Consider the following 12,964-nt stretch of genomic DNA (forward strand, 5'->3'; position numbering starts at 1 on the left):
TGTTGCATTAATGCCTGTTTAACTCCTCTGAAAATAACCCCTCTCTCTCTCTCACACAGATCGTCGACAGAAAGTGCCTTGTCAGACATCCCTACTTGAGCTGCCTGCCTGCACGTCTCCTCCACCAAGCATGCAACATTCCCTCCCTCTCTGTGACAGAAGATAGCTCAACCTCAGCCCCTGCCCTACCAACTCATCTTTATCAGGCTCTGTCGCTGCGCGGCCTCAGAAACCCAAGCAGAAAGATTTAACTGCAGTGGTTGGGGGAACTGGCTGGACGCTCTGCCAAAACAGAGTGCTGACTGACTCATTCGGAGAAGTTTAGTCAATACCCAACCCACCGTCTGCACAAATTTATATTCTCACCCAAGCAGTGCCATCGCCCTCGAAATAGCACCGGTTTCAATTATCTTCCCCGCCCCCCTCCCCCTTCCTTCCCACTACCACCACATTCGGACGGTCCGTCAGTCCACCCTGCCTCTGAGCATGCCCCCGTTGACCTGTCAATGGCCTGCACCTGGGACTAACTGATTGACGAGCGACGTCTCTTGATTGACAGCTTCTCTGATAGCCGCCATCTCCCAAGCTACACCGACATCCAGGTTGCAAGTCCACCAACTCTGCTGCTCCGAAGTCCGCAAGGGCAAGGTTTTTTTTAAGCACACTGAAGAGCCATTAGAGAATAGCCTCTCCTTCAAGTGGCTAGCTTTACCCCACCCCGGCATTGCTATGGCTTTAAATATTGCTTCGATGCGAGACACAAAATGGCTGACGCTGGAGGTGTGCCGACAGTTCCAGAGGGGGACATGTTCGCGGAGTGACGAGGAATGCAAATTTGCGCACCCGCCCAAAAGCTGCCAGGTGGAGAACGGAAGGGTGATTGCCTGCTTTGACTCGCTAAAGGTAAGGAATGCAGAGCACAGATAAAGGGGAAGTATTTATTCTAAGGCACATGTGTCAAACACAAGGCCAGCTGGTAGGATTTGGCCTTGACGCATTTCTGTCAGGCCCGTTCTGTGCGCCAAAGGCGGTGCATTGCCACACACTCCTCTTCCCAGACCCACACACACACCTCCTCCTGGAGACCCACACACCCACCCACCCATGAGCCAGCCAGTGTGCTGTATTATATCATCACTAAACATTTGCAGCATCCCCAACTGTTCTCCTTAATGGTACTGACCAATTTAAGCGTGTTGTCAGAACCGGGTCATTGCTGTACTACAGACAATGTCATATTGGTTGTCAAAAAGTTATTAGATAAAGGATTCACATGCGAGTATAAATTAGGACACACGTGAGTATGATGAGTCAACAGTTTGATACGCTCCCAAAGTGCGCAGTGGAGGGAAAGTGCATGGACACAAGCCACAGTCCTAGGCTACTAAAATGTTGCAGTCTGGCTTCAGTTTTTTTAAAGCTTGACGATGAATAAACAAAAAACTGAACATGCAACAAAACATCATGCGAAGGGTAAACATGTAGGCCTGTTATAGCAACATACAGCTGCTTTCAACTACCTGTGATCCATGCAGTGCGAAAATGTATAAACATATGTTAAGTTTAAATGTTACAACAACCTACCTACGTTTTTGTCATTTGCAATTTTAAAATACTTTTTGATTAGGGTTGTAGCATATTATGCACCTCTGCAAGCATAGCAGCAAAGGCTGGACAAATATGATTTATCTTTTGTTTCATGTTAAAACGCTATATACAGCATCCTATGTACGTTTTTAATGAACATATTTTTCTAAAAACAAACAGGCTATGTCTGACCCACAAATTTGTTGTTTTTTCCATATGGCCCTTACAGTGATTGAGTTTGACTTCCCTGTTCTAAGGGCTTCTGTGGTATCGCTCTCCAAATCCTTTGCTCATTAAATTGGGACAGATTTACTGTATATTTAAATTGGGCACTACAGAGTGAAGACCCCTTAAGAACCAACAGGTTTTGTTTCGTAATGGCTTCACTTTTACCCTGGTCTTAATAGATCTGTCTTGCTGTAGGCCTAATCATTGTTAAACATCTCCCTAATTATAGTAAGTTTAAAAGAGCCTGTTGAAGGCTCAGAGCCAGTTAACTTCTACCGCTTCAGAAACCCGGATCCGGGAGCACCCCCCACCACCCCCACCAGTAAAAAAGCTGAATAGCATAGCTAGCATAGTGTCACAAGTAAATACTAGCATCTAAATATCATTCAATCACAAGTCCAAGACACCAGATGAAAGATCTACTTCTTGTGAATCCAGCAATCATTTCTGATTTGTAAAATGTTTTACAGGGAAGACACAATATGTAAATCTATTAGCTAACCACGTTAGCAAAAGACACCATTTTTCTTTGTCCACCATTTTTTCTCTCCACCAGTAGCTATCACCAATTCGGCCAAATAAAGATATTGATAGCCACTAACCAAGAAAAAACCTCATCAGATGACAGTCTGATAACATATTTATTGAATAGGATAGGTTTTGTTAGAAAAATGTGCATATTTCAGGTAGAAATCATAGTTTACAATTGCACCCACCATCACAACTCGACTAGAATAAATACAGAGAGCAACGTGTATTACCTAATTACTAATCATAAAACATTTCTTAAAAATACACAGCGTACAGTAATTGAAAGACACAGATCCTGTGAATCCAGACAATATTTCAGATTTTCTAAGTGTCTTACAGCGAAAACACAATAAATCGTTATATTAGCATACCACATGTGCAAACATTACCCCAGCATTGATTCAAGGCAAAAAGAGCGATAGCATTATCACCACCAAAATATATAAATTTTTTCACTAACCTTCTCAGAATTCTTCCGATGACACTCCTGTAACATCATATTACAACATACATATAGAGTTTGTTCGAAAATGTGCATATTTAGCCACAAAAAAAACGTGGTTATATAATGAGAATAGTAGCCAAACTGGCCAGAAAATGTCGGGCGCCATCTTGGACAGTGATCTAGTCTAATGAATAAATAATCATACACTTGACTAAAAAATACAGGGTGGACAGCAATTGAAAGACAAATTAGTTCTTAATGCAATCGCTGAATTACATTTTTTAAATTATCCTTACTGTGCAATACAGGGTGCGCCAAAGCGAAGCTACCCCAAAGAAAATGGCGGAATATGCGTTTAACATTTTTCAACAGAACAACGATTTATCATCATAAATAGTTCTTACTATTAGCTGAACTGCCATCAGAATCTTGGGCAATGTATCCTTTCTCCGGTCTAATCGTCTTTTGGTCGAAAGATGTCCTCTTGTCCTGTCGAAATGGCCACTAACGTTCGGCATGTACTAGAAAAGTGCCCAGCTCTTGGGAGTGCGTCACAAAGAAATGCCAGAAAATCGCACTAAACGGATATAAATTGCTATAAAACGGTTTAAATTAACTACCTTATGATGTTTTTAACACCTATAACGAGTAAAAACATGACCGGAGATATATTACTGGCTAAACCAAAGCTTGGAAGGAGGCCAGTCCGACGTCCATCGTGCGTCAGGCGCAGGGAGGAAAAGAAATGTACTTCCGCCCTTTGGTCTTTTATACAGGCCCAGATTGCGCAATCGACTCCATTCAAATTGTCACCACTTACTGACATCTAGAGGAAGGCGTAGGCAGTGTTTGTATCCCCATAGCATTCACAGGGACCTTAAAACTGACCTGGGAACAGGGGCCAAGATTTCTGAAATCTCACTCCCTGTCAGGAAAAGTGCTGTAGAATGAGTTCTGTTTCACTCAGAGACATAATTCCAACGGTTATAGAAACTAGAGAGTGTTTTCTATCCAATAATAATAATAATAGTATGCATATTGTACGAGCAAGAATTGAGTACTAGGCAGTTTAATTTGGAGACCAATTTTCGCTAAGTCGAAACAGCACCCCCTATACTCTCAAGAGGTTTTAAGGTATCTTTATATATTCAATCGAAGCAAATGAGCTTGGCCTATTACATAACAAATTTGTAATATGAGGGGACTCAATCTGGAGCAGGTAATGTGTAAACAACATGCGCTATAGATCATTCATACCACAGTATCATGTAAGTACACCTGATTTCAACATTTTGCTGTTCCAATGCTAGGGGGGTGCTCAAATTAGAGAGTGTGTTTCAGTTCTCCACGCAATGCCAGAGTCAGACAAGCTTGACCTATAGCGCGAAATGTCAGAGGTCTTCTGTTGTGATCACTGCCACCAGTTGTGGGTGGGCTTTTTATACTTTTAGCTCTGTTACCATTCCACGTCCATCCTTTATACTAGTGTCTAACATCTGATCGGTGTAGAGGTGTCCGATGGTTCTATTTCTAGACTGTCAGCTGTTACACAAAACAACATGTTGAATAAGGTGAATGGTTTTTATTTAGCTTATGCAAGCAGTTGTTGTAATAGCAATAGCATAAAACTACAAGAGTATGGTGCATGGTCACTTTATTTGGATAGTCCCATATAGATGATCAACACATAGTCAAACGATAAACACACTATCTGTTGATCAGCAAATGCTTGCGACGGTTACGAAAGGGTTATGGTTTCGAATAAGAGTTAGGGTAAGGGCTAGGTTAAGTTTAGGATTAGGGTTGGGGCCGGTGGATGGTTAGTTGAAATGTTGTTGACCCTTATTGAACATCTCTACAAACCATCTACTTGGCACTATCCAGATAAAGTGTTTCAGGGATTTATGCTTTATATTTATTTATCCATATTATTTTCTGCACTGTGTAAACATTTTGTTTTAGACATTGAAAAGACCTAGGCTGATACTGCAATCATGGTCCTCGTAATCCAATTACATTTACATTTAAATTTAAGTCATTTAGCAGACGCTCTTATCCAGAGCGACTTACAAGTACATACATTCATACTTTTTTTGTACTGGCCCCCCGTGGGAATCGAACCCACAACCCTGGCGTTGCAAGCGCCATGCTCTACCAACTGAGCTACACGGGACTGAGCTACACCAATAATTCAACAGGGAATCAATAAAAAAATCAAGCACAAATAAAACCCTGAGAACATTCAAGATGAAAGAACCTGACAAGAACCTCATATTAAAAGCAGGTCCCCTTATATAACATTACACAACGAACTACTGCAGTGGGAATGGGGGAGTGCAGGCTCACTTATTTTTAAGACAGCGGAAGCAGTAGCTGCAATAAACCTTGGAAACCTACCCAGTAACAATGATGAATGACCAGAGAAACTGGAGCAGGTATCTTGCCGAACAATAGTCATACGTCACAATGCCTCAGCTTTTTAGATGAACGTGTGAGCTATTGCAGCGATTGTAAAGGGACACCAACCAGAAGGTTATGCAGTGTTTATAACACAGTCTTCAACGTCATGCTTTGGGTCAAAGGCAGAGGATTGAGTTTCACACATAAGAGTGAGATGCGCTTTTTACATGAAACCAATACTGGGAACTCACTGGGGGTCTGTTATTTTTCTGGTGCTGTTCCCACTGTTGCTGACCCTATACGAGTGTGGGTTACAGTCAATGTGCGTTCTACATTATATAAAATCTCTGTCCAGCTAGATTTAGGGCCAATATAATATACTTTTCATTTCCAAATTGTGTATGTCAACATCTGTAATGATCACTACCTTCTTGGGATGTGTGGAATTCTGCCTGCTTCAGTTCAGAACCAAACCCAATAACCACTCTCTAACTACATGAATCTTGGCAGCTCTACGTCATTTAGAGGCAACTCGCTGTTGAAAATGGTGTTGTATTTATGGGGCCATCAGCTGTTTTCTTGGCAACCCCCTTGTTATTTGTAAATCCTGTGAGTTATTGCAGAGCAATCGGCCGATTGACTGGCGGTCTATTACAGCTGCCCGGCTCCATCAAACCCTGCAACAGCTTAATGGGTTTACAGCTGACTCCAATTGGGATGGATTTGTAATCGTGCCGTGTAAGGACCTGATGTCCGTTCTCCGGGTGTTAGCCTACGTTCTGTCGAAACGCAAACGGCATTGAAACGTCTGATTTGTCACAGATTTAATTGCGGTGTTATTGTTCATGTGAAGTGTAAACAGATACTGAGATGCCACAGAGTCAAATATGGAGGAACTAACTGCAAGGCTACAATCTGTGTTGAAACAGTGTGTCCTCCTAACCCTCATTGTAAACTCAGTGTTATTCTGGTGGTTGTCTGGGGGAGCCCTGTTCTGCTGACCTGTCCCTTCGAGGCATATCCTCATGTGCCTCGGGAGCCAGTTGAGACATCACCACCAGGCTAATGTCAGAGTCCGAGCTCTCTCCTATTATATCTGCCTGCCTGGATCCTCCGCCGCCACCCCATCTGTGACCAAGGTTATCTAGCCTGTCTGTAGTGCGAGGCGTGACACAGGGAGATCTGAAGAGATCCATTCAAAGGTTTAACCTCAGAGAGGTGAGGTAGAGGTACTCTGCTGCATAGAGGCATAAGGCGAGACGAGAACAGAACAGCCAGGCCTTTCAGCCTCCTCACCGAGCCCCCAGAGGCACGGCAGTCACCCGACTAGGAGGGTCCATGGGGCGGGGGCAGGGCAGTGAGCCAGAGGCCAGTCAGGCCACTGGCAGCAGAGCCCAGATAAACGCTGGCAGGATTGACCTGCAGAGGCAGGTTGAACAACAGGCTGTGCATTCTCCCTCTGTGTGCTTTGCATTAACAAGAAGTGCAAGAGAAGTTAATTCTGTCACAGGCATCGTTTATGTTCACTGTGCCGTCGTGACTTTGTCTTGCTGCTCTCAGCATTTCGTACTATTTTGTGGATTGTGTGCGTGTCCCTTCAGGTACTTTTGTCTCCCGTTGGACAGAACTTCTGTGTCGAGCCATGTTGTCATTACTGTAGGCAAAACTGTCCCTTAAAATAATCTGGGTTTAAAAACTAGGTTTGGTTTGAGCTAAGACACATTCAGGATTAATTGGAGTGAGCCTACCCCAGAGCAGGTTAGAGCTGAATGATGTGTTGCCATAGCAATTTACCTGGCTAAAAGGTGAGCCACCTTTGTGACAACGGTTATCCGGTTTTGATTTCAGAATTGGCCTAATTTGGCTCACTTACTTCTCCATCACGCTTTGTGGCATAGCCTACTGGTTTGCTTTGAACTAACCTGACAACAGTTAGACTACTCTCTGAGATACTAACCAAGGGAACCATGACCGTGAAGGAGGAGGAGGGGTTGTGGGACAGCAACGAAGGACAGAAGATATCTGTCTATGAAAACATAAATGTCGGAGTCATGTGATTGTGTCACGGTGGCTGTGAGTGAATAGCCTGTTGTTGAGTGCCGTCTGTTACTGACAAGTCTATGGGTATAACAGTTTACCAAACCCACCTTTTCGGTACATATTGCAGTTTTTGTTTTGGTCATGATTTGGTCTCGGTACAGCGGGAAAATGTAATGCCAACCATTACTGTAGTTAATGTATGTTTATTTAAGAAAATACAAAGTGTTGGTATTCCTGATTTCCATATATGAGCATGAGTCATATAATGCCTGATGGTAGCACCATCAGGAATACCAACACTTTGGATTTTCTTAAATGGAAATGCACAATTATTCATCAATAACAGTATTATAAAGTGCAATATGTGTGTGAAATAAATATGTAAACATGGCTCAGACATTATATAGGCAATATATAGACAATATGCGCTCTTGTGACTCTTAAAGGGTGTGTGTCTGTAGCACAGTCATTTTCGTTTCCCACTCCGGGGTAATGTGATGAGCTTTGACTGTTAAGCCCTGGAGGTCCATACATCTGTAGTAAGCGCAATACAGGGTGCATTGGCCAATTAATTTACAACTTCGGCTTTAGCTTCCTTATAGAGGTGGGTAGGCTGAAATGGGTGCGAGAGGGTGAAGTTCATAAAGTGGCTTGAGCACTTTTACGAGGTGCTGAAATTCCCTATTCTTCTCAACCACCGAAAATGGGCGCATATCCACGGCTATAAACATACCTATCACTCATAACTTATTTGTCCCGATCAGAATCCTCTGCTTGAATGCAGTGGGGAGATGAAGTTGTGGTGTTTTGCGTTTCCGTCTTTCTCCGGTTGTAGGAATACTGGGGTGATTTCATTGTAAATGTGTCAACATGTTTGAGGTGTTGGCAGCTGCGTAGGCCATTCTCGTTGAGCAGTGGCAATACACTATTTTTATCCATCGCCTTTGGGAACATTTTGGCTCCCCAGTAGATTACAAACTGGATATTCAAACATTGATGGAATCCTCCTGGTTTATCGACCCCACCACTCGCCATCATACAGAACTAGAACCCAACTGCGCTTAACAAAAGGACAGTTTGAAATGCGCCAATCAAGATTAGAATTTTGATTACAAGGTACGCTCTAGTTTTAATGGAACAGCCTGAAATGTATATATTTTTTTCAGCTCAGATTTAGTTGAGGCGTACACCACAGCGTAGGCATAGCCTATAGGCCAAGTGTTTTTATTTTGTATATATTTTTTTAATGTATTAATTTGGGTTCACAGTGAGGACTGAACCGAGGTCCCTGTACCGAACTATTTTGGTACAAATACATGTACTGTTACACCCCTAGACATGTCCGCAGTGACAATTTTCGGCACAGACATTAATTTAGTGCGCTTCTCACTCATTATGGAAATTAATGGTTGTGCTTCAATCAACTGCCTATGACTAGACTCAATTGTTTCAATGTAAGATTGGAAGTCTTCTATGACATAGTGCCTTCAGAAAGTATTCACACCCCTTGACTTTTCCCACACTTTGTTTGTGTGACAGCCTGAATTTAAAATATATTACATTTACATTATTTGCCTACTCACAATACCCCATAATGTCGAAGTGGAATTATGTTTTTAAATATTTTTACAAATTAATAAACAATGTAAAAGCTGAAATGTCTTGGGTCAATAAGTATTCAACCCCTTTGTTATGGCAAGCCTAAATAAGTTCAGGAGTAAACATGTGCTTAACAAGTCACATAATAATTTGCATGGACTCACTCTCTGTGCAATAATGGCGTTAACATAAAATATTTTTTGGGGAATGACTACCTAATCTCTGTACCCCACACTAGAGGTCGACCGATTAATCTGCATGGCCGATTTAATTAGTGCCGATTTTCAAGTTTTCATAACAATCGGTAATCTGTATTTTTGGACACCGATCATGGCCGATTACATTGCACTCCACGAGGAGACTGCGTGGCAGGCTGACTACCTGTTATGCGAGTGCAGCAAGGAGGTAAGGTGCTAGCTAGCATTAAACGTATCTTACAAAAACCAGTCAATCTTAATATAATCACTAGTTAACTGCATCATGGTTGATGATATTACTAGTTTATCTAGCTTGTCCTGCGTTGCATATAATCGATGCGGTGCCTATTATTTTTATCATTGAATCATAGCCTACTTCGCCAAACGTGTGATTTAACAAGCGCATTTGCGAAAAAAGCACTGTCGTTGCACCAATGTGTACCTAAACATCAACGCCTTTCTTAAAATAATACACAAGTATATATTTTTAAACCTGCATATTTAGTTAATATTGCCTGCTAACATGAATTTATTTTAACTAGGGAAATTGTGTCACTTCTCTTGTGTTCTTTGCAACAGAGTCAGGGTATATGCAGCAGTTTGGGCCACCTGGCTCGTTGCGAACTGTGTGAAGACTATTTCTTCCTAACAAAGACAGCCAACTTCGCCAAACGGGGGATAATTTAACAAAAGCGCATTTGCGAAAAAAGCACAATCGTTGCACGCATGTACATAACAATAAACATCAATGCCTTTCTTAAAATCAATACACAGAAGTATATTTTTTTTTAAACCTGCATATTTAGTTAAAAGGAATTCAGGTTAGCAGGCAATTATTAAACTAGGGAAATTGTGTCACTTCTCTTGCGTTCATTCCACGCAGAGTCAAGGAATATGCAACAGTTTGGGCTGCCTGGCTCGTTGCGAACTAATTTGTCAGAATTTTACGTAATTATGACATACATTGAAGGTTGTGCAATTTAACAGCAATATTTAGACTTATGGATGCCACCCGTTAGATAAAATACGGAACAGTCCTGTTTTTAACTGAAAGAATAAACGTTTTGTTTTTGAAATTATAGTTTCCGGATTTGACCATATTAATGACCTAAGGCTCGTATTTCTGTGTGATATTATAATTAAGTCTATGATTTGATAGAGCAGTCTGACTGAGTGGTGGTAGGCAGCAGCACGCTCGTAAGCATTCATTCAAACAGCACTTTACTGCGTTTGCCAGCAGCTTCAAGCATTGCGCTGTTTATGACTTCAAGCCTATCAACTCCCGAGATTAGGCTGGCAATACTGAAGTACCTATTAGAACATCCAATAGTCAAAGGTATATGAATTACAAATGGTATAGAGAGAAATAGTCTAATAATAACTACAACCTAAAATGTCTTACCTGGGAATATTGAAGACTCATGTTTAAAGGAACCACTAGCTTTCATATGTTCTCATGTTCTGAGCAAGGAACTTACATGGCACATATTGCACTTTTACTTTCTTCTCCAACACTTTGTTTTTGCATTATTTGAACCAAATTGAACATGTTTCATAATTTATTTGAGACTAAATTTATTTTATTGATGTATTATATTAAGTTAAAATAAAAGTGTTCATTGTTCATTCAGTATTGTTGTAATTGTCATTATTACACATATATATAAAAATCGTCCGATTTAATCGTTATCGGCTTTTTTTGGGCCTTCAATAATCTGTATCGGCGTTGAAAAATCTGAATGGGTCGACCTCTACCCCACACATACAATTATCTGTAAGGTCCCTCAGTCGAGCAGTGAATTTCAACCACAGATGCAACCACAAAGACCAGGGAGGTTTTCCATTGCCTCGCAAAGAATGGCACCTATTGTTAGATAATACATATATATTTTTTAAAGCAGACTTTGAATATATCTTTAAGCATGGTGAAGTAATTAATTACACTTTGGATGGTGTATCAATACACCCAGTCACTACAAAGATACAGAGAGTCCTTCCTAGCTCAGTTGCCGGAGAGGAAGGAAACCGCTCAGGGATTTCACCTTAAGCCAATGGTGACTTTAAACAGTTAGTATTTGATGGCTGTGATAGGACAAAACTGAGGATGGATCAACAACACTGTAGTTACTCCACTATACTAACCTAATTGACAGAGTTAAAAGGAAGCCTGTACAGAATACAAATATTCCAAACATGCATCCTGTTTGCAATAAGGCACTATAGTAATACTGCAAAAAAATGTGGCAAAGCAATTAACTTTTTGTCCTTAATACAAAGTGTTTGGGGGGCAAATCCAATACAACAGATTACTGAGTACCACTCTCCATATTTTCAAGTATAGTGGTGGCTGCATCATGTTATGGTTATGCTTGTATTCATTAAGAACTGGGGAGATTTTTCAGGATAAAAAATGGATTGGACCAAGCACAGTCAAAATCCTACAGGAAAACTTGGTTTAGTCTGCTTTCGACCAGACACCGGGAGATCAATTCACCTTTCAGCAGGACAATAACCTAAAACACAAAGCCAAATCGACGCTGGAGTTGCTTAACACAAGGCGAAATCTACAGTACACTGGAGTTGCTTACCAAGAAGATAGTGAATGTTCCTGAGTGGCCAAGTTACAGTTTTGACTTAAATCTAAATGGAACCATATGTCAAGACCTGAAAATGGTTCTCTAGCAATGATCAACAACCAATTTCACAGTGCTTGAAGAATTTTGAATAGAATAATGGGCAAATATTGCACAATCCAGGTTTGGAAAGCTTTCAAGACTTACCCAGAAAGACTCAAGGTTGTAATCGCTGCCAAAGATGCTTCTACAAAGTATTGACTCAGTGGTGTGAATTTATGTAAATTTGATATTTCTGTATTTCATTTTCAATACATTTGTTAAAATTTCTAAACATGTTTTCACTTTGTTGTTATGGGGTATTGTGTGTAGATGGGTGAGATGATTTTTTTGTTTGTTTAATCCATTTTGAAGTCAGGCTATAACACAACAATGTGGAATAAGTTAAGGGATTCCTTAAAATGAAAAGGACGAGGGGACAAATTTAATAAGTATCAGAGTAGGCGTGCTGATCTAGGATCAGCCCCCCCCCTGTCCATATATTCTTATTAATTGTGATTTTTAAAAGTCAAAACTGCGCTTGATTCTTACAGTGCCAGGAGAATGCTGTTGTGAGGTGTTGGATTATTCCTCCCTCGCCTCCATGCCTGTTATCTTCACCATCAGCGCTACTTCTCAGTGACCACCGCCATGTCTGACTTGAGTGTTTACATCTAACCTGTTTTCCAACGCTGCCTCAGCCTATCAGATTTCAGAGTTTTTAAACAGAAGCGGTAAGCTACACTAGTAGTAATTGTTGTTTTATGTTTGTGTTTTCCTCATGTCAGGTAAACATTGGTTGAGTCTCAAATGGCACCCTTTTGCACTATATTGGGAATAGGGTGCCATTTGGGACACTGACATAGCCCCTCAGGGTGAACATGCCCTTGTTTTCGCTCCTCTGTAAGAACATCTTAGCATGTGCAGTCAGGCAGGAAGCCTGGTGCGAGATTTAAACCAATTGTCAAAGATCTTGACTCAGATTCAACCAAAAATCTTTGAGCTCTGTGCAGCAGCCACTCCCTCATGCTTCAGTACAGGATCTGGGCAGCGGAATGTGGATTTCACTTTGCACACTTTTCAAATCTTGTTTTTTAATTGAGATCTTAGGTCTTGAATTTAGATCAAAATCATACCTCGTCTATTTGCTACGTTTGCGTTCGAGGAAGGAATGCTTCACTTCGTCTTCGTCTTGACTGTTCATGTGTGTGTATATAAGCTTGCAAATTTTTTTTCTAGGCGATGGGGAGGAGGACATGCATTCCTCAGGGTAATCCCCTAAACTGGGCCACACCCTCGCCCGATCAAACATGCATGGATGGGGG

General features: G+C 41.2%; 1 protein-coding gene across 10 annotated transcripts in view; it reads left to right on the forward strand.

The window, feature by feature from the left end:
* LOC129859497 (muscleblind-like protein 2a) overlaps positions 1-12,964 on the forward strand; it is a 78,508-nt gene that overhangs the window by 17,486 nt on the left and 48,058 nt on the right. For all 10 annotated transcript variants that reach the window (XM_055929352.1, XM_055929349.1, XM_055929353.1 and 7 more), the window contains exon 2: positions 60-903. In XM_055929352.1, coding sequence (XP_055785327.1) covers positions 730-903 — 174 coding nt within the window. In that variant the 5' untranslated portion in view covers positions 60-729. The remainder of the gene's footprint in view (positions 1-59; positions 904-12,964) is intronic.

This window comes from Salvelinus fontinalis, chromosome 7 (assembly GCF_029448725.1).
Source record: "Salvelinus fontinalis isolate EN_2023a chromosome 7, ASM2944872v1, whole genome shotgun sequence".
Lineage (NCBI taxonomy): Eukaryota > Metazoa > Chordata > Actinopteri > Salmoniformes > Salmonidae > Salvelinus > Salvelinus fontinalis.